Source organism: Carcharodon carcharias, chromosome 1 (assembly GCF_017639515.1).
Source record: "Carcharodon carcharias isolate sCarCar2 chromosome 1, sCarCar2.pri, whole genome shotgun sequence".
Taxonomy (NCBI): domain Eukaryota; kingdom Metazoa; phylum Chordata; class Chondrichthyes; order Lamniformes; family Lamnidae; genus Carcharodon; species Carcharodon carcharias.
In genome coordinates, this window is record NC_054467.1 from 22,357,236 (window position 1) to 22,385,036 (window position 27,801).

At 41.1% G+C, this 27,801-nt stretch overlaps 1 protein-coding gene across 2 annotated transcripts in view; it reads left to right on the forward strand.

Annotated features, from left to right (window-relative positions):
- The window catches only part of LOC121292761 (wolframin-like), a 38,941-nt gene extending 23,572 nt beyond the window's left edge, over positions 1-15,369 (forward strand). For both annotated transcript variants that reach the window (XM_041215153.1, XM_041215244.1), the window contains exons 3-7: positions 4,905-5,049; positions 7,250-7,420; positions 8,287-8,367; positions 11,611-11,753; positions 12,424-15,369. In XM_041215153.1, coding sequence (XP_041071087.1) covers positions 4,905-5,049; positions 7,250-7,420; positions 8,287-8,367; positions 11,611-11,753; positions 12,424-14,229 — 2,346 coding nt within the window. In that variant the 3' untranslated portion in view covers positions 14,230-15,369. The remainder of the gene's footprint in view (positions 1-4,904; positions 5,050-7,249; positions 7,421-8,286; positions 8,368-11,610; positions 11,754-12,423) is intronic.
- Positions 15,370-27,801: the final 12,432 nt, after the last annotated feature.

A 27,801-nucleotide genomic window follows, 5' to 3' on the forward strand; every position in this document is an offset into this window, starting at 1 on the left:
TTCTATTTTCCCTTGCATCTCCTCCCCAAATCCATGCTCCTGCATCCTGTTCCCTCATAGATCTGTCACCTAATTTCATTGACTCTTCCCCATTACTGACACAAACCAATTTGAGTCTCTTGCCCCATTCCCCACATCATCAATGCTGTCAAGTCCCACCCAACACCCCATTCTGCCCATAACCCCATCCTGGCTGGTACTCATCTTTCACCCAGTGCATGTTGCCTCTCATCGTGCTGTTGTGGGGAAAGGAGAGGCAGGTGTAATGGGATGAATTTTCTGGTGGTGAGTACATTTGAGTCAGAGACGGTGCGGAAAATCCCGCACCCACCCACCCACCGCCAGGATCTTCCGGTCTCACCGGAAGTCAATGGACTTCTGGCTGGGGCGCCGCCTCGTCTGCGGTGGGTCCCTCCCGCGATGGGGCCGGAAAATCCCTGCCATAGTATAAGGTGGATATCAAGCGGGAATGCAGGTAGGATGAATGGGAAAATAATATGAACGGGTGGAGCTATAACTATGTTTGCTGTCACAGTTACCTAGCTTGTGTCTTAGCTATCTGCACGTAGGGCCTTCCTGTCTCCCCATACCACGTCTTCTTATTAACCCACACTGCATCTCCTCGTTTATATTTTATGCTTCTGTGCACTGTCCCTACCCAAAAGTATTTCTTTGATCTGCTATATTATCCCCTTGATTTCACTATGCTTGCCCTGATCTTACTCCCTACTTCCATTTCTTCTGCATTCTCTTGCTGTCGTCACTTCCACCATTTCATCACTTTTTGTGTATACAATTTCTTTTTCCACTTCACATTGTCCCATCACAGCCTATATCTTTCAGCTCAACTCCCTTGTGAGATCCTCCTCTTGGGCTGCAAGCCTTCATCCGCTCCAACTCCCAAACCATCATTTCTCATCCCTTGCTCCCACCATTCCTCCCCCCCACCCGCCGATTCTTCTATTCTGCAACACTGTCTGATTGTCTTTGTAAAGCATTCATTGCACTTCAAATTCCCTTTACCTCTGCACTGCAGTTTGTACCTTGACTGCCTCCGTTGGCCTGAGCACCTGCTTTCTCCACTGCGTCCCAAGTATTTTGATTTCCCTTGGTACCATGTCCTGAGTTCTCCTTTAGCTCAGCATGTTTTCCTGTGTGCCGCTTGGTTTCCTGCACATCACTTATACTTCCATCCCACACAGCTTTATGGGCTTGTTCTGTGTAGGCCTGAAAAGCATAGCAAGGAAAAATAGGCAAGTATACAAGAATGAATTGAGAATGATAGAAGAGGTACTGGCCAGGACTGAAGTCAGAACACTTGAGGTAGGCAGGAACCAGTGCAGCAAAAAGGAATAGGGCCAAGAATTAATTCTTAGATGGTCTGAAAAGAGCAGGAGAGGCAGAAGCTTCAAGAAAAGGTAGACAAAGAGACCCAAGAGCGTAGGTGAAAGACTGGGAGATGATGTGGAACATGGCTTGGCACTGGATGGGAGCAGAAGAAGGGTGACAGAGGACAGCTACAGAGATGAGAGCATACAGAGACTAGCAGGCTGTTGGAGGTATATCAGTGAGGTCAACAGCCTATCATAAAATTAAACAAATTAACACACAACCTGCCTATAAAGTGCAATGGGCTGTCCTAGAAAATGGTGGTTGGAATTGGGTGTCGCTGGTGAGAGGATGGAATAGAAGGCATCAGTATTAGTGATTAAAATAGATGCAAAAGGAAATAGGTATGATAAGCAAGATGATTCAAATTTTGGTGTATTATTGTGCTGTTGCACAGTAAATTAAAATGATGGTTTTGTCTAAATTGAGAGCTGCCTTGAAGACTAAATCAGTTATTTTTATCAGTTATTTAAAAATGATTCACAAATTTAAGATTTATTTCAGGAAAGTTCTTCAAATATGCTTATTTTTGTGTTGTGGGGGAATGACTGCATTTTTTCTCCTAAAAGTAGATAAATGTGTTTTGAGCCCTCATTTGCTGTTCTGTGATTGCAAATGGCTATTCCATTTTGTGTCTTTATTTTGCCATGATACATATTGCCTCCTATTACACAGCAAGCAGCTGTAAAACTCTTCAGAGGGCCTAGCCTGGCAGGAAGCAGATCTCTACTGCAGTACAGTGTCGCATTACTCACAGATTTGCTTAGCATGACATTTCTAAATTGCTGTGTTGGATATTTGACTTAGTGAAGATTTCTCCCTTTGTAGGGATAATTAGAGAGCCGTATATATAAGTTTGCTAATGGCACTTAATTAGGTGACGTAGTAGTGTAGATGGGAACAGAGGGTTGCAAAGGGAGATTGATAGTTTAAATGAGTGTGCAAAACTCTGTTGTATAGAGTTTGGTATAGTGTGAGGTCATCCATTTTGGACCTAAGTTAGATAGATCTGAGTATTTTCTAAATGGCAAGAAAATGGGAACTGTAGAGAAACAGAGAGATTTCGGGGTCCAGGTACAGAAATCACTATAAGCTAGTGGACAGGTACAAATACATAATTTAAAGAGGTTGATGGAATGTTGGCCTTTAACTCAAGAGAGCTAGAAAACAAAGCATTGGAAGTTACGGTACAGCTGTATGGAGCTCTTGTTGACCTGGTCTTCAGTTCTGGGCACAGAACCTCAGGAAGGATGTATTGGCCTTGGTGCGGCACAGATTCACCTGAACGATATCAGAGCTAAAAGAGTTAAATTTTGAGTTAGACTGCATGGACTGCACTTTTATTCCCTTGACTATAGAAGATTAAGGGCTAATTAAAATGTTTAAATTGATCAAATGAGTTGATTAGGTAGAGAGAGAGAAGTGTCTTTCTCTGGTGGAGGAGTCTGGAACAAAGGGGCATAACCTTAAAAGTGGAGCTAGGCTGTTCAGGACTGATGTTAGGAACAGTGATATCAGCACTTACATAAAGCTTAGTAGAAATCTGAAACTCTTCGCTGAAGAGCTGTCGAGACTAGGTCAATGGAAAATTATTAGAACTGAGATTGATGGATTTTTGTTTGGCAAGGATATAGAGGTTTATGGAACCAAGGCAGGTAGATGGAGTTCACATACAGATTAACCTTGATCTAATTGAATGGTGGCGAAACATACTTGGGGGGGATAGGAAAGTGGTGTTGAGGCCGGAGATCAGCCATGATCGTATTAAATGGTGGAGCAGGCTCAAGGGCTATATGGTCTTCTCCTGCTCCTATTTCTTATGTTCTTTATTTTTGAGGGAGGCATGGCCTACTCCTATTGGTATGTTTCTTCCTATGTTCCTGTGTAGATCTTTCTGTTGTAAGATGCATTAGAGGAATATGTTATTGTTCAGAATAAATGCTCCAGGGAATGAGTTGTAAGAAAAAATTTTCTCACCAAAGTTGAAATCTTCCCTCATCCTAATGGGCTTTGTTTCCATTGGCATAACAGGCCTAAAAATGTGCTGTTGATTTTGCCAGAATTTCAGAAATAATAGTATTTTACATGAAAGGGAAGTGATGAACTTTGTTGTTATGCTTGATGTCAGTTTACTGATGGACTTGCAATGTTATGAGGAATATCAGCCTTTCACTTCAAAATGCAGTCAAGTCCCTTCTCTAGATTTTGTAATGATTTTCAGTATTGACCATGTTTGTTTGACAGTGTTGCTGTGCATCCAAATTAATTACTTAATGAATGCACACAAAGTATATGTGATGCAGCACTTATCCTGCATCATTTTATGTCAACATTCTCTGTTTAAAATATGTCAGCATCCTCTGTTAAAATAAGTGGGCATGTTTTAGCTAGAGGCAGGCAAAGCTCTTCCAGCTTACCTGACTTATTTGAACACATCACATCCGCTTTAAATCAAGTGTGCTATATCACCTTACTTGAAGCAGTCTCCAACAGATGACCTAGGGTTGATTTTGATGTGCAGTACACCGTTTAAACTGGATGTCCTTTCACAGCTGGGCTACCCCATTTTACTGATGATCATTTTCTAATGTTTGAAGTATTTTGACTCTCCTGTCAGCTGTTAATCAGTAGAAAATAGATTGCATCACACAATTGAACTAGGGTACCTGGGCTACCGCTACCAAACTCTGGCATGCACAAAGCATAAGTGGGAAGTAAAGCCAGTGCTCTCAATTCTCTTTGCTCCAAAAATGTATCTGTATAGTAGAATTCGTAGAATCATACTGCATAGAAAGAGCCAGTTCAGTCCATAATTAACCACTCTTTGGAAGAGCTATCTAATTAGTCCCATTCCCCTGCCCTTTCCTCAAATGTCTTTTCAAATTTTTCCCCTTCAAGTATTGATCCAGTTTCCTTTCTTTTTGAAAGTTATGATTGAATCTGCTTCCACCGCTCTTTCAGACAATGCATTACAGATCGTATCAACTTGCTGCATTTTTTAAAAAAGTGTTCCCTCATTTCACCTGTTTCTTTTGCTAAGTTCCTCAAATCTTTGTACTTCGTTTCCATTAACATAAATATCAGTAACCAGAGTAAATAAGGCAAAACTCTCAAAACCCTTCATGGTTTTGAACATCTATTAAATCTCCCCTTTACTTTCTCAGCTCTAAGGAGAGCAACCTTAGCTTCCCTATCTTTCCTTGTAACAGATGTCCCTCATTCCCAGTACCATTCTAATAACTCTCCTTTGCACCGTCTCTAAAACCTTGATATCCTTCCGAAGTGTGGCACTCACACTTAGACAGAATGCTGCAGCCTAACCACTGATTTATAAAGACAAAACTTCCTTGCTTCTGTGCTTACTGCCTCTATTTATAAAGCTGTGGATCCAGACTGCTTTTTTAACACTTGACCTTCAAAGATTTGTGTACATCCACTCCCATTCTTTTAAGCGAGCATTGCTATGAACTTTGGATTTAAAGAAAAATAATGTGCCTTTTCTCTGTTGCTATTAGGTTGGTAAATATTACCTGAAACTCGCTGACAATAAGGATGAAGAATTGAACAACTGTACAGCTGTAAACTGGTTGATCCAAGCTGCCAAACAAGGCAAAAAAGAAGCAGTAAAACTGCTTAGACTTTGCCTTGCAGAAAGGAAAGGTAAATTTATTTGCTGTTAAGCTAGAAAGACTTGGAATGGATTGTGGGAGGAAAGCAACATAACATATTCAATATATGGATAATGTGGTGAAGCACTTTTTAAAAAATGAACGTTCAATGAATAATTACACAGACAGCACTATAGGAACACAGGTTTATCACACTTACGCGTAGCAAAATACTGATTGTCCACTCAGTCCATGCTTTAAAAACTTTTCAATTCTGGACATGATGCTGCAAAACAATATACATGCACTGGGAAAACTTTCAAAGAAGGGCAACAAAACTGATGTAGTCTGGTCTCCATATTCTAAAAAGACACTGGAGTGGGTGCAAAAATTATTTAAAAGGATGATACCATGGAGAATGTATGTGTCAGGAGGGGCTGAACAGGCCATTGCGCTTTTCTCAAGAAAAGGGAAGGGTGAGGCATATACCCTGCTGGAGGTGATTAAGATTATGAAAGGGGTGGGAGGTAGTCATCGAGAAAATGTTTCCACTTATGAGAGGGTCTCGAATTTGGGGCCATAATTATAAGATAGTCACCAATAATTCCCTCAGGGAATTCAGGAGAAAGTTAAAAATGTAGAATGTGTTACAACAAGAAGGGAAGCTATGATGAATAGCATGGATGTATTTAAGATGCATGTATGAAGGATATCAAGCTGGATAAACAAACAAGGGAGAAATCAGTAAAATGATATGCTGATAGGCTTAGATGAAGCAAGGAGGGAGGAAGCTCCTGTAGAGTATAAATGCTGCCAAGGACCAGTTGGGCAGAATGGCTTGTTTCTGTGCTGCATACTTTGTAATTCTAGGTAATGGGGATTTGTTTTTCCATCTAGTCTTTCTTCAGAACCTGCAGGCAATTTACTTAAATGTGTGGCCCCTTTAAATCTTTTGCACACCCACTCATAATTTATAGGAGCCAACTTGTGCACGGCCTGCTGAAAGGAATAATCTCATTAAAATATATAAATATTAAATAGTACAAGCCATAAGTGTAAGACTAGAGTTCATAAATTTAAATTAGCGAGGAAGAAAGACCTACACTAATAAACCCTATCACAGAAATGCTGAAAGTTGCTTTTAAGTGTAATCAGCTTTATAATGACCAAAAGTAAATTTAGAGCTAGTGTCAGGAAGAAAAGCTTATTCAAAGTACTAGGAAGGGTAGTAGAGATTTTTTTAAATCAAAATATATTTGAATGATAAAACAAAAGAATGATGACAGATTTGTTCTTATGTTTTCCTAATCCCCACCCCCAGGAACACTATACCTTGCTATAGAATTCAGCAAGCACACTAGCAGAGAAATGTACAAATGAGAGAGACTTAAACCTCTGCCCACTCCAGTAGGAAAGTGGGGGACAGGGTGACATATTTGATATGCATATTGAGACACAAGGAGAGACGACATGAAATTGCGATTGAATGTCACCTGACAGCCCGATTACTTGGCTGGTGTCAGGGAGCTTGACACCATGACTGGCTGATCTACCTCTTGCTTACCTCTTGCCAGCCTTTTATGAATGTCACAGTTTTAGCTCATTCCTTTTATTCATAAAACTGGAAAATGTTTAAAGACTTCAGTGTTTTTAATGATTACTCATCCATTAATATTCTATGAAGACAGAGTTGATGGACTTTGATTCCAAGAGATAATTAGTACCAGAATTTACCTGCTTTCAGGAATGAGTCTTGGTCCGATAAATTTCTGTTCAGATCACGGAATAGATCAGTTGCAGGCTATCTGCATCTCCCTACTCCTAATTTTAGACATCTTGTGATACTATATGCTGTAAACAATGGTTTTCTTTTTCCCCTATCCAATTCCACTTGCATCCCTGAAAAGGAGAATGGAAATAAATGGTAATTGTGACTTAAATGAGCTGATGCTCGACTGCTTTGATTCAATTCTAAAATCGATTGCCAAAAACTGAATGTGTGTATGATAGGAGAACAATCATGTTAACTTTGTCCATGTCCTAGTCCTTGTTTTCAGATGAGTTGGTTGCTTTCCATTGTTTAATAAGTTTGAACACTTGACGGCAACATCCCTCAATTTTTTTCAACGTGTTTAGGTTTGTTCATTTGAATGTGCGGTATCTTTAAAGTTTTGCACAACCACACACCAGGTTACTGCAGGACCATGTGCAGTTTTCAGGGAACATTGCTTGACACCTACTTTTTCCTAAAGGCATCACATCTGAGAACGAGCAAGTGGTGAAGCAGCTAGCAGACGAGAGCGAGTTTGAGCGGGCTGTGCGGAAGGCTACCTTAATTATGTACCAGAAGCTGAATCCAAATCGAAAGAAGCAGGTTGCTGTCTCCGAAATCCTGGAGAATGTTAGTCACATCAATGCTGAAGGTAGGAGAAAAGAGAAAATTAACTGATAAAATCAAAATACTACGGATGCTAGAAATCTGAAATAAAACCAGAAAATTCTGGAAAAACTCAGCAGGTCTGACAGCATCTGTGGAGAGAGAAACAGAATTAACGTTTCGAGTCCATATGACTTCTTAAGAGCTAAAGAGAAGTAAATATGTGATGGAATTTATACTGTTTGGCAGGGTTTGGAGCAGGTAAAGCAGGATAGAAGGTCAGTGATAGATAGAGGCTAAGGAGAGATTGACAAGATGTCATGGACACAAAACAAAGGGAGTGTTAATGGTAGTGGTAAGGGTTAAAGAAGTTGCTGATGGTGGTATAAAAGTAAGAAAGCAGAATGTGCGAATAGCAGAACAAGGGTCAGCAATCTGTGAAAGAATAATAGAACAAGTGACAGGTGGCTTTTTTGGGGGTGGGGTGGGGGTGGTGATTGGGGGAAATAGGATAGAAAAAGGGATTTTAAAAAGGCATAAAACAATGAATAAATGAAGAAAAAAATAGCAATAAGTAAATAAAAAATAAAATTTTAAAAAGAGATTAACAAGGGGGTGAAGATGGAGGAGAGAGTTCATGAGTCTGAAGTTGTTGAACTCAATGTTAAGTCTGGAAGGTTGTAAAAGTGCCAAATTGGAAGATGAGGTGCTGTTCCTCCAGTTTGCGTTGGGATTCACTGGAACATTGCAGCAGGCCAAGGACAGGCATGTGGGCATGAGAACAAGAAGGTGCAGAAAGTTAATTGAGATTGTTTTTAGAACCAACGATATAGAAGAGGCTTGTTCTTCAAATCTACCTTGACCATCTGTTTTGATAGCAGATTAACTTGCATTGGTTTTATCATCGTACAGGTAGCAAGGGAGAACCAGGCCCTGTCCCAAAAATGCTGCAAAAAGAGAGGCGAGTGCTTGAACGACTGGTCAGCTTTCAAAGTAAGGACCCAATGTGCTCATGCTCTTTCTGTTTTGTCACTCTTAAAACCATACGCCACATGTTAAAGTTCAATATTCACTGTAATTCAATTGGTTTTTTTTTGTTAACTTGTTTAAAATTCATTCTGACCCCATTTTTCACATGGGTTCAAGAAAAAGCATCTTGTACAGAAGTGCAGTGCCATGGGTAAGAAAATCAAATCAACACTGCAGGGAGATTTCACAGTTCATACAAAAGCTTGTTAAAGAAAAAGGATACTTCTTGATTAGAGATTTATAATGTACCGTAGATCGTTTTATCTAGATTGCCAGTTGTTTTCAAACAGTTTCTGCTTTGCAGTGTTGTTCTGATGCAGGGGAGTCATTGGAACCAAAGAAGAAATGTTGACCAGGAAAAGTGGAATAAGGAAGATGAAAGCAAAGTGATACCAAGGGAATAATAGGTTTTGAGCTGCAGAAGGAAATTAACCCACCTATAAACTCCCCAGTAAATGCTGCTTAATATTTGGACCTATGTCACTGCACATACTATGCATTGGTCGAGATTCTCTGGCATTGGTGTGTGAGGCCACCATGACATGGCTAACACAGCTGAGATGCCTGACTAAGGTTACCCATTTAGAGGACAGGATGGCATAGATTATAATTACACTGTTCTGTTAACTCTTACGTTCAAATTCATGCCAGATTAAATGTGTCCTCTATTTTGCTTGGGCTCCTAACGTGACAATAGGCATGAGCCAAATGCCTCCAAAATTAATGTCACTTCATTACCGCCCAGCCCACATCCACAACTCCCAAAGCAAAGAACATTATAAAGATAAGACCCCCACCATGGTCCAAGCCCCCTCCAGACAACCCCCAGGTCTGAGCTGGCCCAGCCTGACCCAACTTTCAACTACCCCCCAACCTCCAAACCCCCCCAATGTCACCTTGACCCTCCAACCTCCAGCCCCTCCAAGCTCCAATTTCCCCCCAACCTCTGATTTCCCCACATCCCAACCTCCGCTCCCCGCCCTCCCTGACCTCTGCTTTTCCCCCCTGACCTTCCCCCACACCCTGCCTGAGTTGGGTTGGGCAAGATAGAATCGAAGAAAAATTAAGGTAAGTGTTAGAATCTCAGCTGAGGTTACCCCTGGGCAAGCCTGATCCCAGAGTGGAACCCAGCTTGATAGATCCTAACTTTTAATTTGTCTGTTTAGATACATGGAGAGTAACTACTGAACAGAGTCACAGGAGTCAGCTGATGAACTTTTAACAAAAGCATAAAACATTTAATCAACAAGATGAACTATATTACAATATTCTTTCACCCACAACTGTACCTTTACAGATATATACAGGTTGGTAAGGATAACACAAGTTACAAAAGCTATCTTATACTCTAATGTCCACAGCAAGTACACAGTCTATGTAAACCTATGGTGACCTGTGGTCAGACACACCACTCTCCGAAACCAAGTGACAGATGCCACCTCAACCAGATGCTATGGATCTCTCCTCAACTCCCCCCCCCCCCCCCCCCCACCACCCAGACGCTTGTCACATCCTAGGCAATCAGTCTCACTGAGCTCCGTCTTTCACACGAGGGTTTCCAATCTCCACGACCTTGCCTTGAAATCTTGTCCCAAACCGATGCTTTCCCTCAGGCACCATCCACAAGGTTTCAACTCCAGGGTTTCAAACTCTCCTGATGTTCCTCTCCCCTGGGTCATCACATGTATTCAAACTGTCTTCCAAGCACTCTCTATCTCACCGTCTCAGCTGTCAACAGCACACCACTGCTTCACATGCCCGTAGCAAAGAGTTACAGACCTTCAGCCATTTGTTTGAACCTTCTGCCTCTTGCAAGCTGTTTTCACTTTAAATCTGCTTTCTGCAGCTTTTGCCTCTTCTAAATCTGAAGCTTGGAACTTTTCTCTCTGCCCCTCACTCTTAAATTAATTTAACAGGACCTTTTCCAGATTCCTCTCTTTCCTTTAGAAGTTCTTCTTGGGACTTTCTCTTCTTCCACTCCCCTGGATTTCTGGGTCTTTTCCTTAGCTTGGGACTGGCTATCTGCCCCTTCTAGGTGGCTTCTGTTTGGCAGCTGGCTTCCAAACCAGTCGAACTCCAACAGCTTCCAAAACAAAACTGCTGTTTCTAGCTTTTCTGTGTGTGTCTATGGGGAGGTGGGGTGGGGGGGAGAACCTGTCTCTCTGGATCCCTGTTGCTAGACAACAGCCCAATTCTTCCACCTTTGTTTACCTGTGGAGTAATTCTTGACAAGGCTTGGGCTAAGACTTGTTATCAGAGCTAAGCAGAGTAAAGTTTACTCATATTTAGCTGGAAGCATTCAATGCAAACAGAGTATCATAAAAAAACCTCTTTAGAAATGCAGGCACCTTTTTAAAGTGAAACTAAATTCAATTTGACCTTTCTTAACACACACATACAGAAATACAAATCAAACTTAAACATTAAAGCTAAAACTCATGCCTAACACTCAGAAAATACAAATATAACTTACTTAAACTATCTCTATTTCCTAATATAAGAAATTGAGCGCAGAGTGGCAATCCGACACTGATTGCCACTCCGAGGAAGTTCAGGCCCAAGATGTTGTAAACGTGTTCAAAATCATGAAGGGTCTAGACAGAGCAGATGGAGAGAAACTGTTTTTATTGGTCTATGGATCGAGAACCAGAGGACACAGATTAAAGATGATTGGCAAAAGAACCAATGTCGGCATGAGAAAAAAAACCACACAGCAAGGGATTAGCATCTGGAATGCACTACCTGAGAACATGGTGTAGGCAAAAACTCAGGGCTTTCAAAAGGGAATTGAATAAACATCTAAAGAGAAGATTTGCAGTGCTATGGAGAAAGTGGACAGGGAGAATGGCAGGGGGCAGCTGAGTTACTCTTTCAGCAATCAGTCTATGATTCTCATGACTTGTTAATAGTATTGTTGTGACCGCAAGATGCTGGTGTGGAACAAATGCAGTGGAATAATTCTTGGCAAGGCTTGGGCTAAGACATGTTATCAGAGCTAAGCAGAGTAAAGTTTACTTGTATTTAGCTGGAAGCATTCAATGCAAACAAAATATCTGAAATGCTAATGCGTTCTGTCCCAAAGTGCTAACAATCACCTTGAGAATATATAAAATGCTACAGAACTTGGAATTCCTGCAATGGTGTATTGTATTACTAATAAGGATACAGCTGTATTTCTGTTAACCAAAACTGTTGTTACTACTTCAGGTAACAAGGACATGAAGTTGGATGATTTTGTTGACATCACAAAGAAATATGCTAAGGGCATTATCCCATCTAACTTGTTAATGCAGGGAGAGGATGATGGCCTTGAAGTGAAACCACCTGAAGATTTGCCATTTCACCAGAAGGTATAGTTAAGAATACAATTGGTTTATTCTTAGCAACAAGTTTAAGCAACAATTTATTAGTATAGGTTAAGCTTACTTTTTAAAATATTACTGGACACAAGGCTTTGTTACAGAATGCAAATGCATTAAATTTCTAATAAGCTATCAGAATTTCAGGTTAATGGAGAAAAACGATTACTGATTAGTATTTATTTCAGCATTATATCAAGTCTTATTCTTGCAAAGATTGGGGAACATAAATGATCCTGCTGCACCTATGTGGCTGTTAACGATTGTAAATTTTCCAAAGGTTAAATATTTCTGTAGCAAAGAGCTAACTAAATAGGGTTGTAGATGAGTCCTTTCAGAGATTTCTTGCTGGCTGTTGTCACAGTGAGTTTTGATAATCACTTCCAAACCATTATCCCTTGTTCTTGGAACCCATTGATAAGCAGTGGAAACCTATACACTTTGTAGGCTTGATTACACTGCATGATACTATTACCGTTTTAATCTATCAACAGTAACACTAGTTTGCTGTGTTGCAAACCTTTGCTAAACGTCAACTATTTTATAATTTTTTGATGGTTTTTAACTCGATCGTAGTTTTAGATTCTTTTCTTCCTGAACCATGTAAAAACATTTTTTTATATATATATTCTAAACATATTTTGTCCATTTCCTTCCACAGATCATGAAATATCCGCTCCATGCCTTAATGGAAATAAAGGAACACCTAATAGATTTTGCCTCCAAAGCTGGAATGCACTGGCTACATACAATTATTCCACTTCACCATGTAAATGCCCTCATCTTTTTTTTTATAATTAGCAACTTGACAATCGGTTTTTTTGCTTTCATCATCCCTCTAGTCATCTTTTACCTCTCCTTCATCTCCATGGTAATCTGTACTTTGAAAGTCTTTCAGGATAGCAAAGCGTGGGACAATTTCAGGACAATGACTGACTTGTTGCTGCGCTTTGAGCCAAACCTAGATGTAGAACAGGCCGAGGTGAACTTTAGTTGGAGTCTTTTGGAACCCCACATCCACTTCATGCTCTCTGTGTTTTTTGTGATTCTTTCATTTCCCATAGCAGACAAAGATTGGATTCCTTGTTCTGAGTTGGCAGTCATTGCAATTTTCTTCTTGGTTACATCTTACATGAGTCTGAGTACAAGTGCAGAACCATTCACTCGATGGGCTCTCATTGTAGAGATGTCATGCTCGGTAATAGGGTTCCTTCACTCTCTTCCTGATAGCTGGTCCTACTTAAGAATTTTTGGGGAACCCTTCATATCTATACCGATAGGTAATACCTTCATGTTGAATGTTGGCATTCCCTTTCTCTTGTACTTTTTCTTGTTTTACTTGTTCTTCAGAATGGCACAATTGAGGAACTTTAAAGGTACTTACTGCTACTTGATTCCTTACCTTGTCTGCTTTATGTGGTGTGAACTGGCTGTAAGCCTCCTGAAGATATCCACAGGCTTGGGTCTTATTCGGGCATCAGTTGGCTATTTCCTGTTTCTTTTTGCTCTGCCAGTCCTACTTATAGGTATTGCATTAATGTTTGTGATCCAATTAATAAAGTGGTTCATGTCTATGGCGTTGATCAAGATCATTGTCACCCTCGTATTGTGCACAATTCCAGTTATCCTGCACATGTGGACAAAAGCAACTGGAACATTAGTAGGGCTGGTTAAGTCCTTGACGAAGAGCTCCATTGTCAAGCTCATCCTGGTTTGGCTCACTGCAATTATGATGTTCTGTTGGGTTTATGTGTACAGATCGGAAGGTATGAAGGTGTACAATTCCACTCTGACCTGGCAGCAGTACAGCTTTGTTTGTGGGCCTCGTGCCTGGAAAGAGGCTAACATGGCTAAGGTGCAGATCCTTTGTGGTCATCTTGAAGGACATAGAGTAACATGGACTGGAAGGTTCAAATATGTCCGTATCACTGAGATTGACAACAGTGCAGAATCTGCAATAAATATGCTTCCTTACTTCTTAAGTGATTGGATGAGGTGCTTGTACGGTGAGACATATCCTGAGTGTGATCCCAAAAATGTGACTCTGATGGAGGAAGATCTTTGTCGGCTTAAATTCCTCACCAAGCACACCTGTCATCTTAAAAAGTTCTGTCGCTATAAATTTGAAATAACCATGGGAATGCCTTATGGTACAAATGGGAATGAGACTATTGAAGATGATGCAACTAAAGATATTGTACTAAGAGCTAGTAATGAATTCAAGAATGTTCTGCTGAACTTGGGGCAAGGAAGTGTGGTGGAATTCAGTACCGTTTTAGAGGGCAAGTTAGGCAGTAAATGGCCAGTCTTTGAACTGAAAGCCATCAGATGCCTCAACTGTATGTCAAAGCTAACACCAGCAACAGCAAGACACGTCAAAATTGAACATGACTGGAGAGGTATAGTGAAGCAAGCTTTCAAATTTGCATTCAATTTCTTCTTTGCACCATTCTTGTGCGCTATCTAAAGCCAAATTTTGTCCTCAAGTACGAGTTGTTAATATCTATCCAACACTGGATAAACTCCTACCTTTGATTCCTTCAGAGGCATGCTACAGAATATTCATTAACAATGCTGGAGTCCTTTCTATTGAAAAGTATGGGAACATTTTCAGGCAATAGAAATGCGCATTTACCAAGTCCAGTTTAAAGGTTATCTGGACCAAATCATTCTGGTCAGATTTGGTTTGGGAAAAAATAATTAGAAGTGGTTTGTGGATTGCAGGACTTGGGAAACATGCTTCATTTGACCCTGATTGGCCTTAGTGCAGATACCAGCTATTGTTTTAGTCCAATCTTACTTTGCTAAGTAGATGGAAAGATTGATAGTTATCTAAGTGTGGTGAGCATTTGTAAAATACTAAGAACTTTGTAAACCATTTAAGGGTAACTATTCATGAAGTAAACCTATATTAAACATACGGTATGCATTGAACACACGGTAAACAGGAGCTAACAACAAATGGTGAAGCATGTATTGACATGGGATGATACACTGCCATGGATTAATCTACTTAAGTGTATTTGTGCATCCACATATTTGCTGAAGAAACATTTTATAGCTAAAATGTCCATTCTCAATCGTGTGGAATTTTGGATTTATTCAACTTTTTGCCTTTTACATGAAAGAGGGGGGAGTAGGAAACGATGAAATATGAACAAAGTGCTTCCACCTAAATAAGTTCAGGGAAGGGTTCAGTCACTGTACTTTGCTTCATTATCTTAATTATGATTCCTATTTGAGGTTGAAGTAAAATGATAATGCAACATTTCTCTTTTAAAATTGCTTAATTTAGATTTGAAACTATACATGTATGGATGCTAGTGAATTATTGGACTCCATACAGAAATACTTGTATTTTAAGATGTGATATTTTAATTGTCTAATTCTAATGGATGGCCTAAAGTGATATGGGTCACCTTATGTGGCATTGTTGCATCACTGGAGACAGTCTCAATGGTCAGCACTTTAAATTGTCAACATTAAATAAATTTGAAATAACATTTTTAAGACTTGAATCCACAGTATATCTAATTGCATCAGTGATGGGATATGAAAATTGGCTTTTGTTTTAAAAAGTAAAGATGTTCTGTTCTCTCCACCCCCCCCCCCCCCCCCCCACCACCCCCCCCCCCCCCCCCCCCCCCCCCCCCACCCCACCCCCAAGAAAAATGTGTTTCATTCTTGGAATAGCATTTTAATTCCTAATGACTGTCTGAGAAATTTGACTAAATAAGATTTGACCTTATTCAAAGGGAAATTCCTTAGCTTGATATCGTGCTAGTTTAATGGCAGCTTAGTTTGTGGTCCTGTTAGCTATGGGGGCGAAAGCATGGGTATTCTTTTTATCACTTTAGGTGTACAAGAGGAGTTTGATCTTATAAGACTTTGTAAGTAGAGATTCATGAAATTTTTCCTTAAATGCTTCTGACCAAATAGCATGACAGTATGTGCTGCAAGAAAAGGATGATAATTCTATTTTTTCTTCTTCAGGATAACACTGTACAATTATAGAAATTAAGATTTATCAAGCTTTTTATGGATTAAAAGGAAATTTAAAAGTTAGAAAGAACAGAAGAACAAGAGTAGGCCATTCAGCCTTATTCCTAGGTTTACAGTAAAGTTTCTGAAAATAAGGAGCACTTTAGTTGATGTTACTGTTAGAATCAGTTTTTTTCCAAGAATATAACTTTTTTGAGGTCTGCTTAGCCAGTGTGTGGCTCAAAAGCCCAAAGCTTTTTTCATAGAAAGAAAATTGTGTTGAGCATGAGGGAAGAGGAAGAGAAAGGAATTGGATTGTGAATTAAGTGTATCTGTCCATCAGGGAAGTTATATTTCCCAGCAAGATAGTCTGGTAAGTGGTTCAAACCTAAATCTGTACCCAAAGTCTTATTTCTCTTCTGGTCCTAAAGCTAGTCTTTAGGTGACAGAGTTCACTGATATTAAAACAGTACATCTTACAGTAAGAGTGGTATTGTATTTCTAGTATGAGCACTCATATAATCATGCTTTGAACCACCTTAAATTCTATCCTAATTACTTGCAGGCAGATATTAGAAGAGGGTGAAGACTTATTTGTAAAGCAGTAACAAACCAGAACCGTGATGTAACATGTGTGGCATTTTCCTTCAATAATCAAATTCCACTTTGTTCCTCCTTCAATGGCAATTTTATAATGCAAGTCGCGTATCTGTGCAAACAAGACTTGTAGCTTTTTTAAGGGGGCAGGTGTTGGCATCAGCAATGCATGATACTTAATGTGCCCTACATGATACTGTATCTATTTATCTATGGTTTGAATTCTGATACTTCAGGAAGCTGCCAAACTCAGTAGTTATATAGTTAATAACCAATGGATGGGTTTCTGCCAGATCTCAAGGAGGTGACAGAAGTGCTATAAATAATTCAAAAGTCCAGTGTTTTTCAAAATGCATTGTGCATCATCTGATCAGCCAAAGACGTTTTACGAGAAATTAAGCATGTTTACCAGTATATTTTGTTAAAAAAAATGAAGCTACTTAAGTCTTAGCTGTTTGTTGATTGCATTATTCTGAATTGACTAGCAGTAATCAGTTTCTGCTTTTATTAAGTGCCTGACCATGACCCTTCACTGTAGCTGTACAACCTCTGGTGTGGGTGCAGTGTTCAAAAGTTTCAACATGGGCAGTAAACAATGTAGCACATTGAGTGAAAAGCTTTGGGTAAAGTGTTCGTTTTGCAAAGGATAGAAGGTCACTGATATGATCCTGAAAAATGAAATTTGATCAGTATAGAGCTAGTATTGAACCAAACATGTTTTTTTTTAATGTAACTGCCTTACTTAAACCATTCAAGTGTTTAGCTTTTGGTTCACATCACCCCTTCTCATTTGAGCACTAATTGTCATTTAAAGATTTGCTTGTATTTAGTGCCTGATCGTGACACTCCATGATGACTGTATCACCCGCAAATGTAATTTTTCCACAAAAGCTGCTATTTGGCTTCTGTATTAAACACCTGCATTGACACCACTACCTTACAAGTATTCAACTGCATTGAATCAATTATGAAATCTTTGCTTTAAATAAAAAGGCTGCTTCCTTTATTTGTGCCAGTGTTTTATTTGCATCTTCTCAGATATGTTGGAGAGTTTGTTGGAAGGAATTCGATTTTTTGAATTGTATACACTGCCCTAGAAATTCGGGCATGCATATTTCCGGGTACAAGGAAGAGGGCACAGGCTTGAGTCGCTGCTTGAATGTTGAGCCCAAGGTGTCTGTGATATTGCTCCTCATTTCCTTGAAGCCAGCAAGCTACACAGAACTGCTGTGGAATTATAATTAAAGAGCAGGTGACAGCGGCTATTCGTAAGTGAGAAAGAGAAGGCAGTTGAGTCTAGAGTTGAGTGATCAGTGGCCCAAATAAGCTGGAATCAAAGATTGTCAGGTAAAACTATAATGGAACAATGGGCTGCCTTTAAAGAGGAGATGGATCACGAAGAGTTGAGGTACATTCGCCATGAGGGAGAAAGGTAGGACAAACTAATTCAAAGCTTTCTAGATGACGAAAGGGTAAGATGAAGCAGAAAAAAAAGATTGCATATGATGGGTGTCAGGTTGATAAAACAATTAAAGCTCAGAGAGGAAATGAAAAAAGTGAGAAGCAAAGAGAATATGAGAAGAAACTGGCAGCTAACATAAAAGGGCAAGAGTCTATGATAGACATTTAAATATTAAAAATGACAGTGAAAGGAGTGGAGCTGATTTGGTACCAATAAGAAGACCTATGCATAGAGCCTAGCTGAGATATTTAAGTATATTCATCCATCTTCACCAAGGAAGATGCTGCCAAAGTTGTGAAAGAGGAGGCAGTTGAGACACAATGTTGATGAAGAGAAAATTGATGAGGTATTGGGCTCTAATTGAAGTTGATAAGTCACCAAGACCAGATGAGGAACATCCAAGGATGCTGAGGTAAGTAAGGGTGGAGAGGCATTGCTGAGGCATTGACCATAATCTTCCAATCCTCCTTACCGGGTTGTGAGGGATTCTATATTTGTGTGTTTTTGGGGTGGAGTCCTAGCTCAGGTTAAAAGGTTACAACTCCTGGCCTGCCTGGGTTTCAGACTCAAATGCAATGTGTGGCAGGGGATCGGCTGCGCATGCTGGGTTTCCTTTAACAGCTGCTCAGAGATGGTGCAATTGTTGCTCAGGTAACCAGGGCAAGCCCACGTTACAGTCGGTAACAGCAGGAAAGTTGGATCCATGCAGCTGAAGTATTTTCATTAGTATTGTGCAGCTGGGGCCCAGGAACAGCTGATAGCTCCGTGCTGCTAGGGGTCAGAAGCCCAGGGGCACTGTCTGCTCAGTGCAACTGGAAGCCAGGGCATGGGAGGAAGCCTGTGAGTAATTGTCAGCTAAGTGAAGCTGAACTGATGTCTGCTCCAGCTTGGAGTTGGGAGCAAAGAAAGCCTATTAGCATCTGGTGGTCTCGGTGCAGCTAGGGAGCTAAGATTGTGTCAGTGCTTAGATATTGGGGTGCAGCCTCGTAAATCCAGTGGGACGCAGTCTTGGGAGAAGAGATTGAGCAACTGGGAGGTGAGCAGTCGTCGTAGCCGTCTGAGTTGGAGTTGCTGTCGATGGGAAATCAGAGGCTAAATCCTTGAATGAGGAGCTGAAAGCCCTCGTGAGGAAGACAGGTGGAAGGACCTTGTGACTTTGTGATGACTGACATATGGTTGCTGAGAAATTAATGTGATCTGTCTTGTTTGTGTCTGCCATTTAGTATGCAGTGGGTGGTTTATGCTTGGCCACAGTTTGCCTGGTAACTCATGTTTACTTCAGATTAATTCTGTATATTGGAGTATAGGATAGATAGTATTAACTACTATACAAGAGTTAACAAGACAAGCCAAAAATTCTGTTTTTTTCTTAGAACCATGGAAACTTATTCTCTTAGTAATTGAGATTTTAAGTTTTGTCTACTATATAAAGTTACTGGTCCCTAACCAGACCATAACAGGTGATGCAAGAGGGCTGGAGAATTGTAAATGTTACACCCTTGTTCAAAAAGCAACTACACAGCAATCAGTTTAACCTCAGTGGTGGGAAAGTTTTAAGAAATGATAACCTGTGACAAAATTAAGGGAAGCCAGCACATATTAAGGGAAAATTGTATTTAACTAACTTCAGTTTTTTGATGAGGTAAATGGAGTTGATTGCGTGTACATGGACTTTCTAAAGATGTTTGATAAAATGCCACAACGGGCATATCAGCAAAATTGGGGAGGCAGTAGTGCAGTGGTAACATCAGCAGACTAGTAATCCAGAGGCCCTGGCTAATGGTCTGGGGACATGGGTACAAATCCTATCATGGCAGTTGGTGGAATTTAAATTCTGTTAATAAATCGAATTAAAAGCTAGTCCTGGTAATGGTGACCATAAAACCATTTTCAAACCCAGCTGGTTCATGAATGCCCTTTAAGGAAGGAAATCTGCAGTCCTTAGCTTATCTGGTCTTACATGTGACTTCAGAGCCACATAATGTGGTTGACTCTTAAATGCCCTGTTTAATATCAAACTGCAACAAAGCCTGGAAAAGAAGGAATGAAACCAGACGGATCACCCGGCATCGAAAACAACAACGGCAAACCCAGCCTCATTGACTCTGCAAAATCCTCCTTACTGACGTTTGAGGGCTTGTGTTAAAATTGAGGGAGCTGTCTCAGAGGCTAGTCAACCTGATGTGGTCAGATATGATTTCATGATTGCGTATGTCCTGTTCCACTGATAGGACAGATTCACCAGAGGTGGCAGCACAGTGGGATACAGACAGGATGGAGTTGTCCTGGGAGTTCTCAACATCGACTCAGGACCCCACGAAGTATCATGGCATCAGGTCAAACATGGGCAAGGAAACCTCCTGCTGGTTACCACTTAGCACTCACCCTACCCCACCACCCCCCCCACCCCCTCTGCTGATGGGAGCCATAAAATTCTGCCCAAATTGTGCAACTTGTACACATCTCAATGGCTGGATCAAGACTGACATTGCCCAGCACTTCCAGACTGATGATTGCCTACCCTCAATCTGGGAATAGAATAGGTAAAGGGAAGAAGGAAAAAGGGGTATGGTCTTTATTCAATGTACCAATAAAATTCACCAATCCCTGAGGAAAGAGACATTTGAACGTGTCCATCATCTGATAACATTGGAATCTTGGACTCTTGTCTGTCACTCCAACACAGGAAGCTGGAAGCTGGATTGCCCTGAAGAAAACAATATACTAGTTATTTCTAACACGCTGCTGAACAGGCTGTCCAGTTTGGAATGATTTTCTGAAGAGGCCAAGGATATCTCCAGCCATACCCTCAAATCGCTGCCAGGGTGTGGTGGGAGGGGTAAGGGAAGAAGTATTATCTAAGGAAATAGGAGTAAGGGTAGGTTATTCAGCTCTCTGAGCTTGCTCTACCATTCAAGAACATTCTGGGTGATCTTCCTCCTCAACTCCACCTTCCCGCGCTATCCACATATCCTTTTAATTCTTTTGGTATCCAAAAAGGTATTGACTTCTGCCTTGTCTATACTTAATGACACAGCTCCCTGGGATACAGAATTCTAAAGAAAGATTCACAATCCTTCCCCTGATTTTCAAAATGATTATTTTTATATCTACAATTCTTGAGAAAGTGAAAATCCAAGCTATCGCTAAAGCTGAAAGTGGGAGTATATTTTGGGAAACTGTGGATTTCAGTTTTATTTTATGCTGTTATTTAAACTTCTATTGAATTTACCAAGATTGAAGTGGTTCCCTTTATTCTCTCAGACTCCACTTATCCACACATCAGGCTTTCAGCCACAGGATGGCAGTGTAGTTCTTGACATGGTCACAGTATGAAGAGATTTTGATCTACAGCAATAAAATGCTTTGATACACTAGTCACAGAGAACACCAATGGTGTCTCCTATATATCCTCTGCTTGCAATTTATCTTGAAACTAACATTTGGGTGTAGCTTCTGAATCCAATTACATTGCACATGTTAATGTAACTTGTGAGCTTTTATAATACTGATTAAACAGTAACGGCTTTTTCACTTTATTTTTATAAAAACCTTTTTATATTTTGTATTTCTCCCTTTACTTTATGGGTATCAAAAGGCTAGACAGGCAGGCAACTTCCTCCCACTCACTCAGTGCTTTCCATTACACCACTATCATTAGCTTAGTCAGGCCAGCAATTTGTAAACTTCAGTAACAGCCGACTGAGGTTTGTGAACTCCCATTGCACACCACGTGTTATCGTACAGCAAAGGAGTCACTGTGATGCTGTGCATTTGCACATAAGAGTTGAATATGCCTTATTGAATCTTGAAACAGCATGGGCTATAATTCCTAGGAACAGGAGCAAGAGAAAGTTCCATGGGTGTAGGATTTCGCAATGTGGCAAAAGCTTTGTTCTTTTTAAATGTCGCCTTTCAATATTTACAGTCTGCTTCAGTACACCTGTTAGATTTTTCACAGCTTTAACTTTTCTTTAAGTGTATTTGCATTAAATGGCTGATGGTATTCATGGTTTATCTCGCACAAGATGAGAGGGATGTGATTTTAGATGTTAAAAATATAAGATTTTAAGATAAAGTGCAAATCTAAAATTATCCTCTTTTCAGCCACTTAGACTAAGTTTTTTTGACTGCATTCTGTTGCTGGTAATCCCTTCCACCATGCACTCACTGAGGATCTTCCAGAACAGAACTTGAAACATTTATAATTAGACAAAAAACTCATTGTATCAACTCATTTAAAGAAAACCAAAAGGTGCTGTCTGATATGGGCTCAACAACAATTTGTACCTTTGTATTTATGGTTGAAAGATATGTAAAGACACTTCAAAGGAAAATTATCTGGTTAAAAATAGATGCTGAGGGAAGAATTTTAAGGGGTGGCTAAAATGGTAAAAGAGGTGGATTTTGTGAGGGTCTTAAAGGAAGGAGAGAGATCCCCAGGCAAAGGTTTAGGGAAGGAATACCAAAGCATAGGACCTAGACATCTGAAGGCACATTTGCCAGTGGTGGGCTGAAAGGAGCAGGCACTGCACAAGAGGCCGGAATGCAGAGTTCATAACAATGTGGCCACAAAGAACAAAAAAAAAGGTCCATCAGCAAAGACGACTGCTCTGTTGAGAGTAAAGGTTGGGGAGGTCATCACTGACTGCAATAAACAGTTGGAGAGATGGGTGGAACACAACCTAGAATTGTTCCCGAGGGAGAACATGGTGACAGAGGAAGTGACTGAGGAAGCTCTGGACACCTTACAAATCCTGCCCATCATGGAAGAGCTGGATATTGTTTTGTTGGATTGTCGCTACCTGTGGTGTGTACTGCTTAGACACCATAAAGCAGTCTTGTACAAGTTACCAAGAAGTCTTATTAATATTATTAAATTGTGTACATAATTATAGTAGAGGGCACAGGTATAGCGAGGACTCCACAGCATGTCCTTACATGTTGCTGCCTAACTCTACACTGCTGATCTAAGCCCTAGGTCAGGTGCCTTCTTACATCACTGGTGGGCAGTACTGTACTCAGTCCCAGGTTAACCCTTAATGTACTGGATGCTACTACTACAGATATGGAACGCACAGTGGAAGAGCTTAGCAAAGCTATTGACACTTAACATTGGCAAAGCTCCAGAGGATGAAGCTACACTGCCTGAACTCAAGGACAGGAAGCTGGCACTCATGCAGCATTGTCACCTTTGTCTTTACTGGAAGGAGGGAGCAGTGCCTCAGGATATGGGTAATGCAAAGATTGTGACCCTGTACAAGAACAAGAGCGACCCCGACGATTGCAACACTATCGAGGCATCGCCTTGCTGTGCATTGTGGGAAAAGTATTTGCCCTCGTCAGACTGCAAGTTCTGGCTGAATGCATCAATCCCGATTCCCAGCGTGGTTTCAGTACTGGGAGATCCACAGATGGCATGATCTTCTCAGTCCAGCAGCTGTAAGAGACATGCAGTGAACAAAGGAATCCACTGCCTCACCAAGGCATTTGAACATGTGAGCAGAGGGGTATTTAAGCTGCTGGAAAAAAAATGGCTTTCCATTGAAGCTGCTCAATGTGATCTCTTTCCATGACAACGTGATGGGTAAGGTCAGCTATGATGGGGCAACATCGTAATCCGTTGAAATCTACAATGAGGGTTAAAGAGGGTTGCACACTAATGCTAAAACGCTTTGGGATATTCTTCTCTTTGCTGCTGTCATATGACTTCAGTTCATCTACAGAGGGTAATTACTTACATACCAGAATTGATGGAAAGCTGTTCAGCCTTATCTGCCTGAAATCCAAGACAAAGGTGCACCAAGTCCTAATCAAAGAGTTGCTCTACGCCAATGATGCTGCACTAGCATTCCACACTGAGTTACACCAGCAGCAAATGGACAGACTTTCCTGTTATGTTAAGGAGTTTGCTTTGACCATCAGTATCAGGAAGACAAATGTCACGGCCCAGGACATTGCCATTTCAACGCCAATCAGCATTAACAACGTGATGCTAGAGGTTGTTGTTAGCTTCACATATCTAGGTTCCACAATCACCAGCAATCTATCACTTGATACTGAAATCAACACATTGCACCAGGAAAGCTGCAACTGTTATCTCCAAGCCGGGTAAGAGAGTGTGGAACGACAGCAACCTAATTGAGAACACCAAACTGTAAGTCTATCAAGTTTGCATCCTCAGTGTGCACTCTATTGTACAAAGAACTGGACAATATATGCTAGGCAGGAGAAAAGGCTGAACAGTTTCCTCCATTGCTCAGCCGTTTCCTTGGCAGGACAAGTACAGCAACTCGGAGTACCTGGAGTGTGCCAATTACATCAGCATACACTCATTACTAAGTCAACAATGTCTGCACTGGCTTGGCCACAATCATCAGACAGATGATGGCCATGTACCCAAAGGGCTTCTGAATGTGAACTGGCCACTGTGTCATGACCTGTTGGATATCCAAAGACACCAGCTAGCAAGTTATGAAGATAGCGAACATTGACCAGACAACTGGCAGTCAGTTGCCGACAATGATGACCTCTGGAGGCTGACTGTTTGGGGGGACCACCAGAAGGGGCGAGGTGAGGTGAAACGAAAAGCTCAGCTGGCCAAGAAGAGGGCCCTGAGAAAACCGCGGGCAGTCTGCTGCCTTCATTTGCAGCAAATGTGGCAGACATTGCTGTGCCAGAGTGGGGTTGCTGAGTCATACCAGGTGATATTTAAAACAGTGTTGACCACAAAGGCACAAACCATTGTCTCGTGAGACAAAGGATGCCAAAAATCCCATTAAGCTGTGCAGCAGGCAGGAAGAATGGTGTGTGCACAGCCGCGCAAAACATTTTAAGGGACCACAAGCTGAAGAAACTGGATGTACATAACAAATAAATTTTGAAGGGAACATTGGTTCCTGGAGGTTCAAAAAGCTGGAGAAAGCTGCAGAGATAGAGAAGGGCAAGGTTATAAAGGATTTGAATAAAAGAATGGTAGAGGGGATGTAAGGAAGAATTTTTTCACCTAGAGGGTGGTGGGAATCTGGAACTCACTGCCTGAATGGGTGGTAGAAGCAGAAACCCTCATAACATTAAATAGTATTTGGATGTGCACTTGCGATGTCTTGGCATATGTGGCTATGGGCCTAGTCCTGGAAAATGGGATTAGAATAGTTAGGTACTTGTTTGACCGGCACAGACTCGATGGGCCGAAGGGCCTTTTCTGTGCTGTAGACCTCTATGACTCTATGATTCTCTATGGTAATTGGAACTTGGAGACAGTGTAGGTGAACAAGTAGGGAGTGTTGGTGAGCCAAACAGGATATCAGCAACACATCTTTAGATGAGCCAGAGGATGAAAGATAGAAGCCGAAAGAGAGGAATAGTCAAGTCTGGAAGCTTTTGTTTTATTCTTTCATGGGCTGGTGGGTGTCGCTGACAAGGCCAGCAGTTGTTGCCCATCCCTAATTACCCTTGAATTGAGTGACTTTCCCAGCCATTGTCAGAGGGTAGTTAAGAGTCAACCACATTGCTGTGAATCTGGAACCACATATAGGCCGGATCAGGTAAGGATGGCAGATTCCCTTCCCTAAAGGACATTAGTGAACCAGATGGGTTTTTACAACAATTTGATGATAGTTTCATGGTCACCATTACTGAGACAAGCCTTATCATTCCAGATTTTATTAGCTGTTCAACTTCTACCAGTTGCCATGGTGAGTTTGAGATTGAGCACCTCCCATAGGAACAATCCTTGCCAGTTTTCAATGTGGCCATTAGATGACACACTGGACTGTTGGTGAATAGAATGGACTGAGCCAGTTTCACTTCTCAAAACTGACCCACTGTGGTATCAGACACCATACACTGAAATGGCAGAGCAAATCCAGCTTTCCTCAGTAAGAAAACATGAAACCGGAGAAATCGCAAAAAGGGAAAAGTTGTATTAAAATAAATAAAATGTAATTCAACTGCTGTTTTACGATCATTTTCCTTGAGTGATCAAGGCTGCAATTTTGGATAACAGCAGTTAGCTTGGTAGATGATGATGAAGATGTATTACTGAAAAATCTCATCAGTCTCAAAAGGCCCACCTTGGTTCTCTAACACAGCTTCCAAATGTTTGAAAGGTCCCCCAAACCTCACCCCTCATCCCTACCCACCCCCAATGTCAATGTCAACCTGTGCCCCCTCAGATCACCCATGCCACTTCTATTGTCCTTAAGGTGTGACAGCTGTGGCTCAGTTGTAGCACTCTCACCTCTGAGTCAGAAGGGTGTTGGTTTGAGTCTCAGATCAGGACCTGAGCACAGCAATATCATATAAAAGCAAAATACTGTGGATGCTGGAAATCTATAACAAAAACAGAAAATGCTGCAAAAACGCTTTGAAGAAGGGTCATACGAGTCCTTTTCCCCAAGTGGGGAGCAAGCATGACCCTTCTTTGAAGAAAGGTCATATGGACTGGAAACATTAACTGTGTTTCTCTCTCCACAGATGTTCCAAACCCTGCTGAGTTTTTCCAGCGTCTTCTGTTTTTATTTGAGCACAGCAACCTAGGCTGACACTCCAGTGCAGTACAGAGGGAGTGCTGCACCAACAGAGCTCCGTCTGACTGATGAGATGTCTATCCCTCGGGTGGATGTAAAAGATCTCATGGCACTATATTGAAGAGGAGCAGGGGAGTTATATTTATCCCTCAATCAACGTCACATAGACAGATTAGCATGTCATTATCGCATTGCTGTTTGAGAGAGTTTGCTGTGTAGAAATTGGCTGAGGCATTTCCTACATTACAATAGTGACTACACTTCAAAAGTATTTCAACGACTGTAAAATACTTTGGGACATCCAGACTTCTTGAAATATATAAATGTACGTGGTTCACTTTTTTAATAACTGAAAATGTTACTGCAAAAATAAATAAATAATTGTTTTCTGATTTTGCAGATTATATTAGAATTTCAGTCCAAGCACAAAGCTTTTAATGTTTAGAGTTGCATTGTAACCTACACTCTAAGTTAATTTAAAGTTTGCAATGGGGATCTCACTCGCCAGCTGAAGAACTGGTGGGAGACCCACGTTGTCTCCGTTGGAGGCCCACCGGTATGAAGGGCCAATCAGGCATTTACATGGAGCCTTCCTCAGATTAAGAACCCCGGGAAGGGGAGAAACCCCACCCTCCTAGAACTACCAGCCAATCAGAGGCTAGCAGCTGTCTATTGCCATCAGCACCATCGGAACAGAGGCAATTGCCAGTACTGCACACACCAGAGGCTCAGGATCAATGAAGGCCAAAGGTGAGTGAGCGCAGGGTGGGAGTCGCGTGAGAGGGAGGCGGCTTTCAGTGGGCCACCTCTTCCTGATGACTCTCTGGAAGCACTCAAGCAAACTTGACAGTGTTTGTTTTTTGGCCTTCCTGCATATTAAGTCCCCCTCCTGCTGCTTGCTGAATAGCACCGGCAGCAGGATGAGGCCTTAAGTGGGCAAGGTCTGTTGTTTGCGTAAGGTCGTTCTCAAGCTCCACTGGACTGGCATCAACCTTTCCGTTAGCCTATTAGTGTAAAAACCTCCATCATCAGTAAAATATGTTTGTACTCGTCTTCCCAACCTTCTGCTGTTAGTCTCATAATGACTCTCGTCAATAGTAAGGAAATTGGCAATACCACAGAAACATGCCCAGCTGACAGGAAACTACTGCATTGAAGCTACGTATGAGATCACGTTTACCTCCTTTGGGTCAGGTAACATTCTCTTGCTTTGTGAAGACTAGGGAAAAATATTAAAGGTTTTACTTACCAGTCCACATTTCTATGTGAACATAAGACCATTTTCTGTGAAGAATTCTGCAAAGATACGAAAGCAACTTGCCAAAAATCTGAAATAAAAGGAAATGCTATGGAGAGAGAAACAACGTTAGCTTTCCAGGTCGATGACTTTTTGTCAGACCATTTCTGATGAAAGGTTTTTGACCTGTAACAGTGGGCAGGATTTTCCAGGCCCCAGGCTGACAGGTTG